Source organism: Lissotriton vulgaris, chromosome 2_1, assembly GCF_964263255.1.
Source record: "Lissotriton vulgaris chromosome 2_1, aLisVul1.2, whole genome shotgun sequence".
Classification (NCBI taxonomy): Eukaryota; Metazoa; Chordata; class Amphibia; order Caudata; family Salamandridae; genus Lissotriton; species Lissotriton vulgaris.
Window position 1 is genome coordinate 1,258,612 of NC_141687.1, and position 19,487 is coordinate 1,278,098.

The following is a 19,487-nucleotide window of genomic DNA, read 5'->3' on the forward strand; positions in this document are numbered from 1 at the left end:
GCCCTTGGAAAAGCTCCTATCCCGACGGACCACGCACGGAACCTGGGCATCATCTTGGACCCCTCACTCTCGATGACCAGACAAGTCAACGCCGTTTCTTCATCTTGCTTCAACATTCTTCGCATGCTCAAAAAAACATTTCGCTGGATCCCCACCGAAGCTAGAAAAACGGTCACCCACGCACTGGTCACGAGCCGCCTGGACTACGGAAACACCCTATACGCCGGTACCACCACAAAACTCCAGAAAAAACTCCAACGCATCCAGAACGCTTCAGCCAGGCTCATACTAGACATCCCGCGTAAAGAACACATCTCCGGTCACCTGAAAAACCTCCACTGGCTCCCCGTAAATAAGAGGATTACTTTCCGCCTCCTAACCCACGCACACAAAGCACTTTACGAACTTGGACCCAAATGCCTCAACACACGACTGTCCTTCTACACCCCCTCCCGTCAGCTACGATCCTCCAACCTAGATCCGAAGGCCCCAGTTAATTATAGGCCAATCTCTCTGTTGCCGGCTCTCACGAAGATTTTGGAAAAACACGTACAAGGTGTGTTGTCCAATTTTCTTGAAACTAACGAGATCCTGCATGCCACCCAATCGGGCTTTCGTCCCCATCTTAGTACAGAGACTGCGCTCCTCGAGGTCTCAGAAACCATTAAAGGGGTTCTGGACACGGGGGGCAAAGTCATGCTGGTGATGTTAGATTTGTCGGCGGCGTTCGACACCGTTCCCCATGATGGTCTTCTCGCCAGACTCTCTGAGATAGGCCTACGGGGGACGGTGTTCAATTGGTTTTCTTCCTTTCTAGCCGGCCGCCGGCAAACGATCTGGGCCCCGCCGGATTCCGCCGTGATGCCGCCTCTGGGAGTCGGGGTCCCACAGGGCTCTATTTTGAGCCCGACCCTCTTTAATATCATTATGACCCCATTGGCGGCGCTGGTGGAGTCATTGGGCGCCCAGATCGTATCCTACGTGGATGACACCCAGCTCCTCTTCTCTTGTAAGAGAGGAGGTGACTTTGATGGGGAGAGTATTCGGGATTGCCTTGGGGCTGTTTTTCACTGGTTCCATCTGAACAGCCTCAAGTGCAATTCCGATAAGTCTGAGGTACTTTTCTTTGGGTGTGACACAGAGCCAGACTGGCAGGCCTGGTGGCCAATGAATATGTTCCCTCCGTCTTGTTCCTCTCAGGTTGCCAAGAATCTGGGGGTCAAGATGGATAATAGGCTAACCTTGAAATCTCAGATCTTGGGGGTGTCGGGCACTTGCTTCGGCATCCTTAGGATGCTGCGAAGGTTTCTGCCCCTGCTTTCCGAGGAACACAGGAGACTGACAGTCCAGGCTCTGATTGGGTCCAGGTTGGATTATTCCAACATTCTTTACCTGGGCCTTCCAGAGTACCTGCTGCAGCGGCTTCAAGTGGTGCAGAATGCCGCTGCAAGGGCAATTTATGGTCTGAATAGGCGTTCCAGTGCCTCGGGCCTGTTGAAATCTTTGCACTGGCTTCCCATCCGCAAGCGGATCGCCTTTAAGGCTCTCACTCTGGCCTATAAAGCTCTTCACAAGGGGGGAGCTAAGTATCTCCAAAAGAGACTGGTCTTTTATCAACCGACCAGGTCTCTGAGGTCAGAATCCCTGTACTTGGCAGTTGTTCCACGTGTAAAGAAAGCGCGCCTCGGAGGCCGCTCTTTTGGATTGTTGGCGCCACAGCTGTGGAACTCTCTGCCGCTTGCTCTGCGGGGAGCCACTAGTCTGTTGGCCTTTAGAAAAGCCCTTAAAACTTGGCTGTTCACTCAGTAGTCTGTTGGTTGTGAGTTTTTGTCTGGCACTCCGTTTTTTTTTCTTTTATTTGGTGTTATGTTATTATGTCGCAGTTTTCCTTTCTCCAATAAAGCGCCGGGACACTCTTTTTGAGTAGCCGAGCGCTATATAAATAAATAAATAACATAACATAACATAACAACCAAGCCCTTGCTACTGTACCTCGCATCAACAAAACCACCATGGGAGGTAGATCCTTCTCCTACCTGGCAGCTAAAACTTGGAACTCACTTCCCACTCACCTTCGCCTTACTCAGAACCACCTAGCATTCAGAAAGCAACTTAAAACTTGGATATTCGACAAGTAATTCCCCACCCTACCTCAAGCGCCTTGAGACCCTATGGGTATGTAGCGCGCTATATAAATCTCTTGACTTGACTCTTGACTTGACATACTAATGTACACAATAATATGCATATTATTATAAATATACACATTAAAAAAATCACTCACCTTACACTGCCACTTGATGTTCTGCAGCACGTCCTCCGAGCGCGAAGCACACAGGCAACTCTTATCCAATCAAGACACTGTTCTCATGCTGTTAAGCAGCATGAGTAAGGCGTCTTGATTGGCTGGAACAGGCTGGTTCCATGCTCCAAAAGGCAGAGTAGGCCTGTGTCTGCTCCCCAACCAAACTATCCAAGACAGCCGGGTTTGGAGATATTTGAACCGCACATGTCAGTTTGGCCGTAGCAAGGTTGCCAGCCAAACCAACATGCTCAGTTCAAACTTACGAGGGCACTCCTCAATGCTGTCAATCATTGGCAGCAGTGGGGCACTGGCCCTGCCCTGCCATCGAACTCTGTTTGATGGCAAAAAGCATCAAAACTAAAATGGAAATAAAATAATTTCATTAGCATTGTATTTACAACACTTTCTACTCAGCAGTGCGGGGGTGTGAAGATCCTCTGCTCCCACGAAGGAATCACCACTAGTGCCACTGCACTTTCCTCACCATTGATTGCTGCCCCTCTTTTCCCACTGCACTAGTACAAGAGTGCTGCCGGATGGGACCGGTGCTACTGCACTGGCTGCACCATTGAGACCTACGCCTCTGCTAACACTGCACAAGCGTGGCCAGATGGACCCAGTGCCACTGCACCGGTTGAATCATTGATAGGTAATCCTCTGCTCACACTGCACTATAGCAGGCGTGACATCGCTGGTCTCACCCGGTGCCACTGCACCTGCTGAATAATTGATAGGTACACCTCTGCTCATACTGCACTAGTGCAGGCATGACATCGCTGGTCTCGCCCGGTGCCACTGCACCGGCTCACTATTGAGACCTACGCCTCTGCTCACACTGCTGAAGCGTAGCCAGCTGGACCCGGTGCCACTGCACCTGCTGAATCATTGATAGGTACGCTGTTAATCACACTTTACTAGTACAGGTGCGGCATCGCCGGTCCAGCCCGGTGCCACTGCACCTGTTGAATCATTGATAGGTACGCCTCTGCTCACACTGCACAAGCGTAGCCAGCTGGACCCAGTGCCACTGCACCTGCTGAATCAATGATAGATACACCTCTGCTCTCACTGTACTAGTACAGGCAGTGCATCGCTGGTCCGGCCTGGTGCCACTGCACCTACTGAATCATTAATAGGTACACCTCTGCTCAAACTGTACTAGTATAGGTGCAGTATCGCTGGTACGGCGCAACTGCACCTGCTGGTTCATTGATAGGTGCACTCCTAGTCAAACTGCAATGCAGTGGGGTAGTGTGGAGTGCAAAAAAACGATGGATTTAGGCCCAGATCTCTGTACTGGGGTGAATGTATGACATTGTTCTGCATTGTCCATCAATTGTTGTTTTTGCATTTGTCACCTTGAGTGGGAAGGGTATGCTCAGACGTGAGTCCTGTGCTCTCCACACCACTGGAGTCAAGCTATTCTCGCTGATGACGGCTGATAGCCAGAAACCGGTGCTAGGATGCTTGATTCCGGTCCAGGGAAGACATGGCTTGGCAGTTCGGACTGGACTGTTCCCATGAGGCACAGGGTCAGGGCTGATTTGCTTATGGCCATGTCTGAACTGGGGTGGTGTTGAGTGCAAAAAAACGATGGATTTAGGCCCAGATCTCAGTACTGGGGTGAATGTATGACATTGTTCTGCATTCTGTCCATCAACTGTGGTTTTTGCATTATAACTGCGGTGCATCCATGGTGGCGCAAGTGGTGTCTGCCGTTACACAAAATAACTGGTGCATCCCTGCTGATATGCAGGGATGCGCCAGTTATTGTAAATCAGCCCCTTAGGGGCAGATTTATGTCGGACATGCGCCGCCGTTGCGTCACGCAACGGCGGCGTAAACATGGCACATCCCTGCGACCCATTTACAACGTAACGCATCTAGGCAGATGCGTCACGTTGTAAAGCCCTGCGCCACATGTGGGCCTTCCGGCGCAGGGTGGGCGTTCTGGGGCAGGTGCGCCTCGCAAAAGTGGCTGAGTGAAATCTACAAGAGTTCACTCAGTCACTTTTAGGCCAATGCTGCGTCAAAACCCTGCGCCTGCTTGAAGCAGGCATAAGGCTTGACGCAGCATTGGACAGATAGGGCACCCCCGAGCCTTGCTGGAGCTGCGTCGCGCTTGCAACACAACTCCAGCAATGCGCCACCTTTACGGCACAGATGCGTCATGCATCTGTGCCGTTTTTGCCCCATGGTGCGCCGCATTGTAAATGCGGTGCACCATGGGTGGCGGAGCTGCGGCGAACAATAACTGGCGCATCCCTGGGGATGCGCCAGTTATTGTAAATCTGCCCCATAGTTTTTAATATTATTTTCTCTGCCAGCAAATTCTGCACATTATTGGAAGTGTTAACAAGTTGGGTGAGTGGCCTCATGATGTTCTCTGTTTCTCCGCAGTGCCCCTGTCAGTGGATACGAAGGCTGCAGACTTGAACTTCCTCATCAGCAGTGACGGGAAAGATCTACGCAACCTCAGAGAGGAGCACTGTGCCCTGGGGTCCATGGGGGTCACCTCTGGAAAGTGGTACTGGGTGGTGACCATGAACCCGGCAGTGACCATCCCGTATCTGTATACGTGGATGGAACATTGGAGGTTTGGGGTCGCCACCGCATCAGGGAGCAAAAGGATATACACCTTTTATACCCCCCGGGACGGCATCTGGGTCCTCTCCCAGCAACTTTCAGAGTATACTGTTACCGATGAAACTAACAAAGAGCACCGTTTTATTGGCACGCTTTCCAATCTGGGCCTCTTCGTGGACTACGAGGAGGGACTGGTGTCTTTCTACGACGCAGACACAAAGAAGCACATCTACACCCACACCGCCTCTTTTAAAGAGAAAATATATCCTTTTATCTGCCTTGGGTATGGAAGACATGCTTATCTGCAGTAATCATACAAAGGCTAAACACGGGTGCTTGATAAATTGTTTCTTTATCATGATATTTTGAAATCACAATAAAGTCAAAATACTTGAAGCTGCTGAAAAGGGCAATTCTATTGAATAAAAGCAAACAGATGTATCTAAAGGCAAGTTAAACAAATGTGTCTTTCAATCTTTCTGAAACCGAGAGTGACCTAATTTGAAACCGAACATCTCACTGAGATTAAAAGATGAGAGCCGAGGTCAGAGTTTGTCCCAAACCGAGTAAACTCGAGGCGTCCTCTGGACTATTCACCATCGGAGCCTGTGCCCAGGAGCAGTGACATAGAGAGTGTGTCCTGGGCCCAGGAGCAAGGAAGGAAATGGGGCCCCTGAACACTGTTTGAACTGTGAAATAGAGCAGTAACCAGAGATTCTGGGCCCCAGTGCCACTGCACCTGCTGCACCAATGAAAGCTAGACTAGACACCCAAGCCAGTGTGTCCTAGGCCCAGGAGAAAGGAAGGAAATGGGGCCCCTGAACACTGTTTGAACTGTGAAATAGAGCAGTAACCAGGGATTCTGGGCCCCGGTGCCACTGCACCTGCTGCACCAATGGAAGCTAGACACCCCAAGCCAGTGTGTCCAGGGCCCCTGGCCTCTGTTTCAACTGTAAAATACAACAGCAATCTGGGCCTCTGTTCCCGGTACCACTGCACCTGCTGTACCAATGGAATGTCAGGGGGGAAACACAGACTCCAGACAAACTTCAATTTGTGAAAAAGGCCACAGTATTCTGAAGTAAGCAGAACTCACAGGGAGACTCCTTCGGTACCCTAATGTCATCCGTTTTCTATTTTTTTATTTTTTATTTATTGCTTGGAATACAGTTCCAACGATTTTCTTCACACAGTCACCTCCCATTGCCTTGAATATTAAATAACATTCATTGCAAACTCAATGCCATATCTCATCGTAGACCAATATTAATAATTTCAGACAAATTCATAAAAATGACAATGTGAATACAGTACACATTTTCTCAGTCTCTCCCAGAGGGAGATGACATTAATAAGAAAGCAACACAATCAATAAGTGGCATTAGCAATGGAACTGGGATATAACCGGTGATCAATAAAGTGGCATTAGCAATGGAACTAGGATGTAACCGGTGATCAATAAACTGGCATTAGCAATGGCCCTGGGATGTAACCGGTGATCAATGAAGTGGGCATTAGCAATGGCACTGAGATGTAACCTGTTATCAATAAAGTCGGTATTAGCAATGGCACTGGGATGTAACTGGTGATCAATAAAGGGGTATTAGCAATGGCAATGGGATGTAACCTGTCATCAATAAAGTGGGTATTAGCAATGGCACTGGGATGTAACCGGTGATCGATTAAGTGGCAAAAGCATTGGCATTGGGATGTAACCGGGGATCAATAAAGTGGCACTAGCAATGGCACTGGGATGTAAAAGGTGATCAATAAATTTGCACTGGCAATGGCACTGGGATGTAACCAGGGATCAATAAAGTTGCATTAGCAATGGAACTGGGATGTAACCAGTGATCAATATAGTGGGTATCAGCAATGGAACTGGGATGGAACCAGTGATAAATAAAGTGGGTATTAGCAATGGCACTGGGATGTCAAAGTGATCAATAAAGTGGCAATAGCAATGGCATTGGGATGAAACAGGTGATCAATAAAGTGTCACTAGCAATGGCACTGGGATATAAACTGTGATTAATAAAGTGGCATTAGCAATGGCACAGGGATGTAACCGGTGATCAATAAAGTGGCATTAGCAATAGCAATGGGATGTAACCAGTGATCAATTAAATGGTATTAGCAATGGAACTGGGATGTAACCGGTGATCAATAAAGTGGCATTAATATTAGCAATGGGATGTAACCGGTGATCAATAAAGTGGGTATTAGCAATGGAACTAGGATGTAACCGGTGATCAATAAAGTGGGTATTAGCAATGGAACTGGGATGTAACCGGTGATCAATAAATTGGCATTAGCAATGGCAATGGGATGTAACCAGTGATCAATAAAGTGGGTATTAGCAATGGAACTGGGATGTAACCCGTGATCAATAATGTGGCATTAGCAATAGCAATGGAATGTAACCAATGATCAATCAAGTGGCATTAGCAATGGCACTGGAATGTAACCAGTGATCAATAAAGTGGCATTAGCAATGTCACTGGGATGTAACTGGTGATCAATATAGTGGGTATTAGCAATGGCACTGGTGGTGTTCAATAAAGTGGGCATTAGAAATGGGACTGGGATGTAACTGGTGATCAATAAAGTGGACATTAGCAATCGCACTGGGATGTAACCGGTTATCAATTAAGTGGGTATTAACAATTGCAGTGGGATGTAACCGATGATCAATAAAGTGGCATTAGAAATGGCAATGGGATGTAACCGGTGATCAATATACTGAGTATTAGCAAAGGCACTGGAATGTAAACGGTGATCAATAAAGTGGCATTAGCAATGGCACTGGGATGTAACCGGTGATCAATAAAGTGGCATAAGCAATGGCACTGGGATATAACCAGTGATCAATAAAGTGGCATTAGCAATGGCACTGGGATGTAACCGGTAATCAATGAAGTGAGTATTAGCAATGGCACTAGGATGTAACCGGTGATCAAAAAAGTGGCATTAGCAACGGCACTGGGATGGAACCAGTGATCAATAAAGTGGGTATTAGCAATGGCACTGGGATGTAAACGTTGATCAATAAACGGGCATTAGCAATGGCACTGGGATGTAATCGGTTATCAATAAAGTGAGTTTTAGCAATTGCACTGGGATGTAACTGGTGATCAATGATGTTGCATTAGCAATGGCACTGGGATGTAACCGGTGATCAATAAAGTGGCATTAGCAATGGCACTGGAATGTAACCGGCGATCAATAACATGGCATTAGCAATGGCCCTGGAATGAAACCGGTGAACAATAAAGTGGGCTTTAGCAATGGAAAAGGGATATAACCGGTGATCAGTGAAGTGCCATTAGCAATGGCACTGGGATATAACCGGTGATCTATAATGTGGGCATTGGCAATGGCACTGGGATATAACCTGTTATCAATAAAGTGGGTATTAGCAATGGCAATGGGATGTAACCGGTAATCAATAAACTGGCATTGGCAATGGCATTGGGATGTAACCGGTGATCAATAAAGTGGGTATTAGTAATGGCACTTGATTGTAACCGGTGATCAATAAACTGACATTAGCAATGGCACTGGGATGTAAGCAGTTATCAATAAAGTGAGTATTAGCAATGGCACTGGGATGTAACCGGTGATCAATAAAGTGAGTGTTGGAACTGGGGTCGCCAGCTCCCCGAGGGTAGCATGGCACAAGTGGGCAGGCATCCGAAAGCTTATGTGTAAAGCGACCATCCAGCACACGCAACCACTGAGACAGTAAAAAGGGCACACAATGAGTGACACCACTCCAGTTAGTTTGTATAAAAACTAGATAACTTTTATATAGAGCAGAATCAGGGTGATCAAAAATTGCAATCAATAACTTATTAGTTTTCTTCAAATACATGTGTTTCAACACTTGGCAATGGAGACTAGATAAATAAATATGCAATATAAGATAAATATTAAATATTAGATAATATTAAGTGTAGATAAGCACAGGCCTGACCGTAGCCTTGCTTCTTGTCAGCACCTGTAAGGACACATCACAAAAGCAACCAAATGACATTGCAGCAAGGCAGTGCAATTAAGTTTTTAGAATCACTTAACTTAGCGATTCCTTAGGGCAACTCCTCCTCCGTTACCCTCATTTTACATTACTAGGAGATTTCAATTTACAGTTGGAATCCAAACTAGACTCTCAGGCGCTTAACTTCTATCAGACCCTGGAGATTTTTAATTTACAACAAAGGGTAACCCAGCCCACACATCAAGCAGCACATACCCTGGATGGGATATGTACAAACTTTCCCCTTTTGAACACCCAGACACCTGTCCCACAAATTTGGACAGATCATAGTCTGATTCCTTTCAGCATCCGAATGCCTCGCCCTCAAAACTCACTAAAATTGAATAAACATTTAGAAGATAATATTAACTGGACTAAGGTAGAAGACAGTTTCAAGCTCCAACCTATACTACAGACTCAGATTCCCAATCTTTCTGGGAACGCCGAACATGACTCGAAATGCTTCCACAACTGGATGCAGCAAGAGATCATAAAACGTACCTTACCCAAACATCCTCGTAGAAAGGAAAAAAGAGGAAAGAGAAATGCTCCTAGGTTTACACCTGAACTGGCCAAACTCCATTTACTATGCAAGAAAGGTGAACGCAATTGGCGTAAAACTTATGATTCTGCCAATAGAATCCTTTATATTCAGCAGAGGAAAATATATTTAGGTGCCATTAAAATCGCCAAGAAAGAGTACCACATTAATGCCATTAAGGAAGCAAAACAAAAACAAAAAACATTATTCTCCATTGTCAAGACTTTTACACATCCAAAAGCCTTACAGCCCAATATCCCACCTTCCCTAGAATTCTGCAACCAAATTGCGGACTTCTTTGCGGAAAAGATTGACCTTATACAAAAGGATTTCCCAGCCCCAAAAGTCTATCAGCCCCCTGTTTCTCCTGACCAGGGAGAAAACATGATCAGTTGTCTCAGAACCTTGTCAAGTCAAGTCAAGTCATAAAATTTGTATAGCGCACTACATACCCAGAGGGTTTCAAGGCGCTTAGGAAGGGGAGGGGGATTATTTGTCAAATATCCACGTTTTAAGCTGTTTTCTGAACGCTAGGTGATTCTGGGTGAGGCGAAGGTAGGCGGGGAGTGAGTTCCATGTTTTGGCCGCCAGGTATGAAAAGGATCTGCCTCCCATGGTGGTCTTGTTGATGCGAGGTACAGTGGCGAAGGCTTGGCTGGAAGAGCGAAGTTGGCGGGAGGGGGTGTAGAAGGACAGTCGAGAGTTGAGGCAATCTGGTCCGATATCGTAGAGTGATTTGTGTGCGTGGGTAAGCAGTCGGAACGTGATCCTCTTATTGACGGGTAGCCAGTGGAGGTCTTTAAGGTGATCAGAGATGTGTTCGTTGCGCGGGATGTCTAATATGAGCCTGGCTGAGGCGTTTTGGATTCGTTGTAGTTTCTTCTGGAGTTTAGCGGTGGTGCCTGCGTAGAGTGTGTTTCCGTAGTCCAGTCGGCTCGTGACTAGAGCGTGGGTGACTGTTTTCCTTGTTTCGGAGGGGATCCAGCGAAATGTTTTTCTGAGCATGCGAAGAATGTTAAAGCAGGAGGAGGATACGGCGTTGACTTGTCTGTTCATTGAGAGTGAAGAGTCCAGGATGACGCCAAGGTTCCGTGCGTGGTTTGTCGGGATGGGTGCTTTTCCAAGGGCTTCTGGCCACCAGGAGTCGTTCCATGCAGAGGGGGATGTGCCTAAGATGAGGACTTCTGTTTTGTCTGAGTTCAGTTTCAGACGGCTTTGTTTCATCCATTCGGCGACTTCTTTCATTCCTTCGTGTAGGTTAGTTTTGGCTGTGCTGGGGTCCTTGGTGAGAGAGAGGATCAGTTGAGTGTCGTCCGCGTAAGAGATGATGTTGAGGTTGTGTTGGCGGGTGATGGCCGCAAGGGGGCTCATATATACGTTGAAGAGGGTGGGACTAAGAGAGGATCCTTGTGGTACGCCGCAGATGATTTCAAAGGCCTCGGACTTGTATGGTGGGAGGCGGACTCTCTGGGTTCTTCCGGTGAGGAACGAGGTGATCCATTCCAGTGCTTTTCCTTGGATTCCGATGTCTCTGAGGCGTTGTAAAAGGGTGCTGTGGCAGACCGTATCGAAGGCTGCGGAGAGGTCGAGGAGGATGAGGGCGACTGTGTCTCCATTGTCCAGTAGAGTTCGAATGTCGTCTGTTGCTGCGATGAGGGCGGTCTCAGTGCTGTGTTTAGCTCGGAAGCCAGATTGTGAGGGGTCCAGTGATTTGTTGGCTTCGAGGAAGGCGGCGAGTTGGTTATTGACGGCTTTCTCGATGACTTTGGCCGGGAATGGAAGAAGCGAGATGGGGCGGTAGTTTTTGAGTTCGGTGGGGTCCGCTGTAGGTTTTTTCAGAAGGGCGGTGAGTTCAGCGTGTTTCCAGTCATCTGGAAAGGTAGCGGAGTTGAAGGAGCAGTTGATGACGTCTCGGAGGTGCGGGGCTATGACGGAGTCTGCTTTGTTGAAGATGTGGTGAGGGCATGGGTCTGTGGGGGATCCGGAGTGGATGGAATTCATCAGGCGGATGGTGTCTTCAGTGGAGATTGGTTTCCAGTCGTTAAGGGTGTTAACGGTGGGAAGATGGTCAGCAGATGGTAGGGTGGGTTGGCTTCCGGGTAGGTTGTCAAAGCTGTTGTGGATGTCAGCAATCTTGTTGTGGAAGAATGAGGCTAGGGAGTCGCAGAGGGATTGAGAGGGGGTGATGTCGTTGGAGTTGGCCGAGGGGTTGGAAAATTCCTTGACGATGTTGAAAAGTTCCTTGCTGTTGTGGGCGTTGTTGTCAAGTCGATCCTTGAATGCTGTTTTCTTGGCCTTTCGGATTAGTTGGTGGTGGATGCGGGTGGCGCTTTTGAAGGTGTCCTTGTTGCTGGTGGATGGGTCTTTTTTCCAGGCCTTTTCAAGGGAGCGGCACAGTTTCTTGGACTTCTTGAGGTCATCGTTGAACCAAGAGGCCTTCTTGTTGCCAAGTTTGTGTTGACGTTTTTTCAGTGGTGCTAAGGTGTCGGCGGTGTTGGATAACCAAACGGTGAGGTTGGAGGCGGCTTCGTTGGCGTTAGAAGAGAGGGTCGGGGAGGTTCGAAGGAGCGATGTGGAGATCTGATCCGAGGTGATTTTGTTCCAGTTTCTTTGTAGGGTTGGTTGGAGGTGGATGATGGGTTTCGGCTTGTTGTAGGTGAAGTGAACGCAGCTGTGGTCAGTCCAGAGGAGATCCGTAGTGTGGCTGAAGGAGACATGGTTGCTGGAGGTGAAGATGGGGTCGAGTGTGTGACCTGCAATGTGGGTGGGGGAAGTGACCAGTTGGTGAAGTCCGAGGTTGGCGAGGTTGTCCACGAGGGTGGCGGTGTTGCGGTCGTTGATCTTTTCAATGTGGAAGTTGAGGTCTCCTAGAAGGATGTAGTCTTTGGAGGGGAGCGCGTGTGGGGTGATGAAGTCCGTGATGTCTTCACTGAATTTTGCGCGGGGTCCTGGTGGTCTGTAGAGGAGGGTGCCTCTGAGTGTGGTCTTGGGGTCGATGTGGATCTGGAAGTGAAGGTGTTCGGAGTTGGTGAGGTTGGCGTCGGAGCTAGTTGTGATGCGGATTGATTTCTTATGGACGATAGCGATTCCTCCTCCTGTATGGTCTGTGCGGTCCTTGCGTGTGATCTTATAGTCATCAGGGATAGCGATGGCGATGTCAGGGGCGGAGGAAGCGTTCATCCAAGTTTCCGTTAGGAAGGCGACGTCTGGAGAGATGGTGTCTAGTAGATTCCATAGGTCGATGGCGTGTCTGTGGACTGAACGGGTGTTGAGAAGGATGCATTCTAGGTGGTTGGGGTCGGGAATCTGTGTTGTGGTCGTAGCGGAGATGTTGTCGGTGCAGCTGAATTTGCAGGAGTAGCAGGAGAAAGGTCCATGAGTGTGTCCAGGAGCGGCTTGGACGCAGTTGGGGACGCGACCGGGATTAAGGGTTAGGAGGGCGGCGGCATCGTAGGAAATGCGGGGGGGCTGGGCAGTGCGAGGGGCAGGGGGTCTGGCGCTGGGCGCGGTCCAGGCGCGGACGGGCGTAGACGGGCTTACCTTTGGCGCACCTTCGGCGCGGATTGGGCGCGGTCGCTGCGCGTAAACGCTGCGCGCGGGAACTCCTGTCATATATGGATGGTGGAAGGGGAGGGGCGAGGGCGTCTCAGCTGGGAGGCGGGGCGGGCACACGAGGACAACAACAACACTTCTAAAATGGAGGCGGAGGGGGGAGCAGGGCGGAGCGCTACACTTTAGACGCGCTGAATACAGTGAAATCACAAAAACAAATATTCCAATAGTACAAGCAGTGATATTATGCAAAGCGGCAGGCAGCAGGCAAATCAATGCGGCAGAGGCACAGACAGAGCAGCGCTACGATACCACAGCCATCAGGGGGGCGCTGGGAGCGACCACTCGGCTCGAAGAGAGGAGTGAGTCACAGCGCGCTGAGGGGGAGAAGCGCTATTTCAGTGCCGTGGGAGGGCGTCTCAGCTGGGAGGCGGGGCGGGCACACGAGGACAACAACAACACTTCTAAAATGGAGGCGGAGGGGGGAGCAGGGCGGAGCGCTACACTTTAGACGCGCTGAATACAGTGAAATCACAAAAACAAATATTCCAATAGTACAAGCAGTGATATTATGCAAAGCGGCAGGCAGCAGGCAAATCAATGCGGCAGAGGCACAGACAGAGCAGCGCTACGATACCACAGCCAGCAGGGGGGCGCTGGGAGCGACCACTCGGCTCGAAGAGAGGAGTGAGTCACAGCGCGCTGAGGGGGAGAAGCGCTATTTCAGTGCCGTGGGAGGGCGTCTCAGCTGGGAGGCGGGGCGGGCACACGAGGACAACAACAACACTTCTAAAATGGAGGCGGAGGGGGGAGCAGGGCGGAGCGCTACACTTTAGACGCGCTGAATACAGTGAAATCACAAAAACAAATATTCCAATAGTACAAGCAGTGATATTATGCAAAGCGGCAGGCAGCAGGCAAATCAATGCGGCAGAGGCACAGACAGAGCAGCGCTACGATACCACAGCCAGCAGGGGGGCGCTGGGAGCGACCACTCGGCTCGAAGAGAGGCCTTCTCTTCAGTCTCGCTATCCTTAACGCGGGAAGCAATTCTCGCTTGCAAATCAGGCGCCCCTTTGGATTCATGCCCCCCACGAATTCTTCACCAGCTAATCGAAGTGGTGAATCCCCTTATAAACGAGATTGTAAACACTTCCCTCAATACAGGTATAGTCCCAGGGCAATGGAAACAAGCAGTCGTAAAACCTCTGATGAAACCCCCAACAGAGCTTGCAAATCTACGTCCAATCTCGCTCCTCCCAGTCTTGGGTAAGATCACTGAACAGATGGTATACAAGGAGCTAAAAAGATACGTAGAAATCAATAATGTCCTTCATCCCCAACAATCGGGCTTTCGGTCTCACCACTCCACGGAAACAGCTCTGATTGAACTCACCGATCCCATAAAAATCTTGCAGGATCAAGGAAGGAATGCCGTTCTGATTTTATTAGACCTCACAGCGGCATTGGACACCATCTCCCACTCCATATTGATAGGTAGACTAAGAGATATTGGAATTTCGGATGTTGCATTAGCATGGATTGTCTCGTTTTTGTCAGAAAGATCACAAACAATTACATTGGGTCCTTTCCTCTCCAAAGAAAACAAGCATTTGCAATGCAATAGGTCTCGCAGCATTAAAGTTTGAGGTATTGGCATTGTGTATGACAATGCGTTGCATAACATTTTTAGCATTCTTTGAATTGGTGAGCAGTTTGAGTGTGTGCAAGAGTGCTGTTGCTCACAGCTGTTATTATTCACGCAGCTCTAATGATGCACCTCACGCACGGGGCTGACGCAGTTATTATTCACAAATCTCTGATGATGCACCTCATGCACGGGCTCACAGCTGTTATTATTCACGCAGCTCTAATGATGCACCTCACCACGGGGCTGACACAGTTATGCACCTCACCACGGGGCTGACGCAGTTATTAATCACAAAGCTCTGATGATGCACCTCGTGCATGGGCTCACAGCTGTTATTATTTACTCAGCTCTAATGATGCACCTTAGGCATGGGCTCACAGCTGTTATTATTCACACAGCTCTAATGATGCACCACACGCACGGGGCTGACGCAGTTATTATTCACAAAGCTCTGATGATGTATCTCAGGCACGGGCTCACAGCTGTTATTATTCACACAGGTCTGATGATGCACCTCACGCACGGGGCTGAGGCAGTTATTATTTACTCAGCTCTAATGATGCACCTTAGGCATGGGCTCACAGCTGTTATTATTCACACAGCTCTAATGATGCACCACACGCACGGGGCTGACGCAGTTATTATTCACAAAGCTCTGATGATGCACCTCACCACGGGCTCACAGCTGTTATTATTCACACAGGTCTGATGATGCACCTCACGCACGGGGCTGAGGCAGTTATTATTTACTCTGCTCTAATGATGCACCTTAGGCACGGGCTCACAGCTGTTATTATTCACACAGCTCTAATGATGCACCACACGCACGGGGCTGACGCAGTTATGCACCTCACCACGGGGCTGACGCAGTTATTATTCACAAAGCTCTGATGATGTATCTCAGGCACGGGCTCACAGCTGTTATTATTCACACAGGTCTGATGATGCACCTCACGCACGGGGCTGAGGCAGTTATTATTCACACAGCTCTGATGATGCACCTCAGCCACGGGATCACAGCTGTTATTATTCACACAGCTCTGATGATGCACCTCAGGCACGGGCTCACAGCTCGCTTGGCTCGACCTAAAAATGGAGCGTGTGCCTTCCAACATCAGACATTTATCAGCAGAGCAACTGCAACACTTTACCAGAGTCCTATAGCACAGCTGCCAGCCAATCATACGCTGTCCAACTATGCAGCAACAATAGTGCGCAACTTTCCCTAAGGCCCACAGCTCAAGCATAAACTGCATGAAGCAGACGTATAGCGCATCCTAAATTTTGCAATACAATTAGTTAAGGATGCATATGATTGCCTTCAATCAGCCTTTGGAAAGGATGAATACGATGCCTGATCACGGAGCTATCTTGACGAAGGTTTATTCCAAAGGACGGTAAAGTACAGGAACAACAATATTGTAGAGTAATAACATTCAAGGAAGAGAGGCCGAAGGCCACGTCTGAGTTCCCCTCTTGGTTCGCGCCAACTGCATCTTCAAAATATAAATTTTCCCGCACATTCCAACTCTCATCCCATTGCATCTTCACACCGCCTACATTTCACGCAGGCCGGCCGCGGATACCGAAAGCACTTCACACAGCCCTCCCTGGCAGCATATTAGACCCTTAATCCTTCCATCCGAGGCTTCAGCGACAAACCATCATCACGAATTGTGTTACAGTCGAAATGGTTCACTGAAAGCAAGTTCGAAACTACATCTCCCGTAGGTTTCAAATACAGCTCTACGACTGTAAACAAACACGGTGTGCCTACAACACGGTTCTAAGTGGCCCGACCCCCCCATTCACAACAAAGAGAAGCTTTTCACGCATTTTAACCTGCCGTTGGTGAAAGGGGTCTCTCACTGGGCACATGTACTTCTAACAAAATATATACTTCAGCACGAGCTGCCTGCACCAAGCGCATCTTCTCGTGCATCCAAGAAACTGCGTGTAAATAACCGCATAACAAAAATAAACCACAGGAGTGCTGGAAACGTCTCACCACTGACTCTCGGGGATCTCCGCAGCTCGCGCAGCAACCACAGGCCACAGCTGTCGAGGAGTCACCAGGCATGACAGGAAAGCCGAGGCAGCGATTGAAGGCGTGCCGAAGATGGGTGGCCTTAGAAGGGCAATTGTGCAGGAACCGGCAGAGTCGGCCTCATCTGTCTAACTGCTAACGATATGCGAACGGAACTAGTGCTTAATTTGCGCCGGTGGCTGCCACCGGTGCTTTTTTCCGCAACTGATATTTACGAAGGACAAGAAAGGGAAAAACAACTGTTGCAAAGTGAGAAGGCAAGATGAAGAGACAGTAGAGTATTAACAAGCTACATTTCAGAAAATCCTTGTCTTTGATAGGCTTCTGAATGATGTTGTTTGTCATATGGTTGTATGAACATTAGTACCCTATATCCATAATTCTATGGACAAATATTTCTAGATCCAGTGTTCCGGGGTCCGCACATCCAGTGGGGACTTATTCTAACATTTATGACTTCCATGAAAATTCCAATGATGCAGAACCAGGTCTACATATAAGTAATCATTTCTGGTTATAGCCTTCACTTTCCATGTAGAGAATCAAGTTGAATGGATGGATTCAATGGAGGCAAATATTGCTCTGAACTCTGGTGCTGTCCTAATTCCGCTCCGATCATGCCACAGTTAATAACGTTTTTTGCATCGCTCATATCTCTATTGAGATTAATTGAATGCATTAGCAGTCATAGTTTACACCAACACCAGTTCAGATGGGAAATATTGGAGCTTTCACACTGTGCAGAGGTGCAGCGTGATGTGCAGGCAGCTGTACCAACAGAGCATCTGCCTGGCGTGAGATAGCTTCCAGTACACAAGCAGATTTAACATAAAGGAAGTCTGGTTCTTCTGCTAGAGGCAGGGGTCGTACAGGACAAAAAACGTCAATGTGGAAAAGGTGGAGGACTTCCTGTACAGAAGGCAGTCAGTGACGAGATTAGACTTGGCTAAAGTATACAAAGCACACAATACACATTTACGCCATGACGCACTGTCATGATGCCACATGGTTGTGAAGGACATGGCCATTTTCTCTGATATTGATCCCTTACAATGTGATGTGATTTCCTATATTGCCATAATTGGGCCAAGTGTTATGAAATGTCATTTGATGCGAGGCAATGATTATGCTAATTAGTGGTTGTGAAACTTTAAAAACAAAGCCTACCTCTTTCTGATCACAAAAGGTTTGCAAGTACGTAACTGCCAGGCAGATATTGGCCGCCCAGCCAGCACTTCATCTCAGCGAACCTGCTCCTGTACTCCCCAGCTGGTCGTGTGGTGCGCGTGAGGAAAACTACCGTGGGGCTGGACTTCCGTTTCCTGCCACAATTGGGCCAAGTGTTATGAAATGTCATTTGATGCGAGGCAATGATTATGCTAATTAGTGGTTGTGAAACTTTAAAAACAAAGCCTACCTCTTTCTGATCACAAAAGGTTTGCAAGTACGTAACTTCCAGGCAGATATTGGCCGCCCAGCCAGCACTTCATCTCAGCGAACCTGCTCCTGTACTCCCCAGCTGGTCGTGTGGTGCGCGTGAGGAAAACTACCGTGGGGCGGGACTTCCGTTTCCAGCTGGAAGCTCGCGCCCACGGAGTGCCTGGCCAGGAGAGGAGCAGTGGTGACGCGGGGCTCCCATGCCCGAGGGAGAGCCCCGCGGTGGCGGCTGAAGTCCGGAGTGGCGGTAAGTGGGCCGGAGGGGGACGGGGGGGGCTCGGTGCACTTGTGGGTGCGCGCGCGCGTGTGTGTGTGTGTATGCGACGGCGGGGGTGGGTTCTCTGTATGTGTGGGTGCGTGCATGGGCGCTCGTGTGTGTGTGTGTGTGTGTGTCTCTGTTTCTGCGCATGCGTGTGTGGTGTTGGTGCTTCCCAGGAGACAGCAGCTGAGCGCGTTCGCGAGCGCGTGGCCCGCTGAAATCGCCTCCTTGAAGAGGCAATGCGCGCGGCCAGGTGCTGTCTCCTGGGAAGCACAGTCAGTAACAAAAGATCTCCTGGCGGACACAGCGCTAACGCGCTGTTACGCCACGAGACCTAAAAAGGTGTTGTATGGAGTCCCTCAGGGCTCTATTTTGAGCCCACTTTTATTTAATATTTATATGGTTCCTCTCATCGCCATCATTGAATCATACGGCATACTAGTAACATCGTATGCCGATGATACTCAACTCATCGTCCCCCTTGATAAGAACTCCAGCAATGCGGAACAGAACTTAAAGAATTGCCTTGAGGATGTCTTTCTTTGGATGGAAGAGAACCATCTTAAATGCAATGTAAATAAAACAGAGATTCTTCCTATGGGAAAGACCCAGCATTTCTGTCCCAGGAAATGGTGGCCGGAGGATTCTCCTGCTCCCCCACAAACCGTGGTGTCAGCAAGAAATCTAGGTGTCTTATTTGACACCGAGCTTTCATTTGATCAACATACGAGGAACGTGGCAGGAAGTTGCTTCAGTATTATAAAATCTTTAAAGAAGTTCTTTGACTTCCTGCCCACCGACTCGAGAGAGGCGGTGGTAGTGGCCTTAATCCTCGCGCGCCTGGATTATTGTAATGGCCTGATGGCAGGTGTTAAAAAGACCACACTGAAAAAACTCCAAAGCGTGCAACACGCAGCCGCCAGACTCGTTCTTAAGCTGCCAAGGAAATCTTCAGCGTCAGCTGCTCTAAAGACCCTTCACTGGCTGCCTCTGCATAAGAGGATATTATTTAAAATTCTGACTGTCGCCTTTCGAGCTTTCAATGGTACAGGCCCGAAGTACTTGATCAGGCG

The 19,487-nt window shown here is 48.7% G+C and overlaps 1 protein-coding gene across 1 annotated transcript in view; it reads left to right on the forward strand.

Moving 5' to 3' along the window:
• Positions 1-5,202, forward strand: part of LOC147729441 (CD5 antigen-like) — a 327,270-nt gene extending 322,068 nt beyond the window's left edge. Inside the window, exon 7 of the mRNA XM_086959054.1 lies at positions 4,706-5,202. Coding sequence (XP_086815180.1) covers positions 4,706-5,202 — 497 coding nt within the window. The remainder of the gene's footprint in view (positions 1-4,705) is intronic.
• Positions 5,203-19,487: the final 14,285 nt, after the last annotated feature.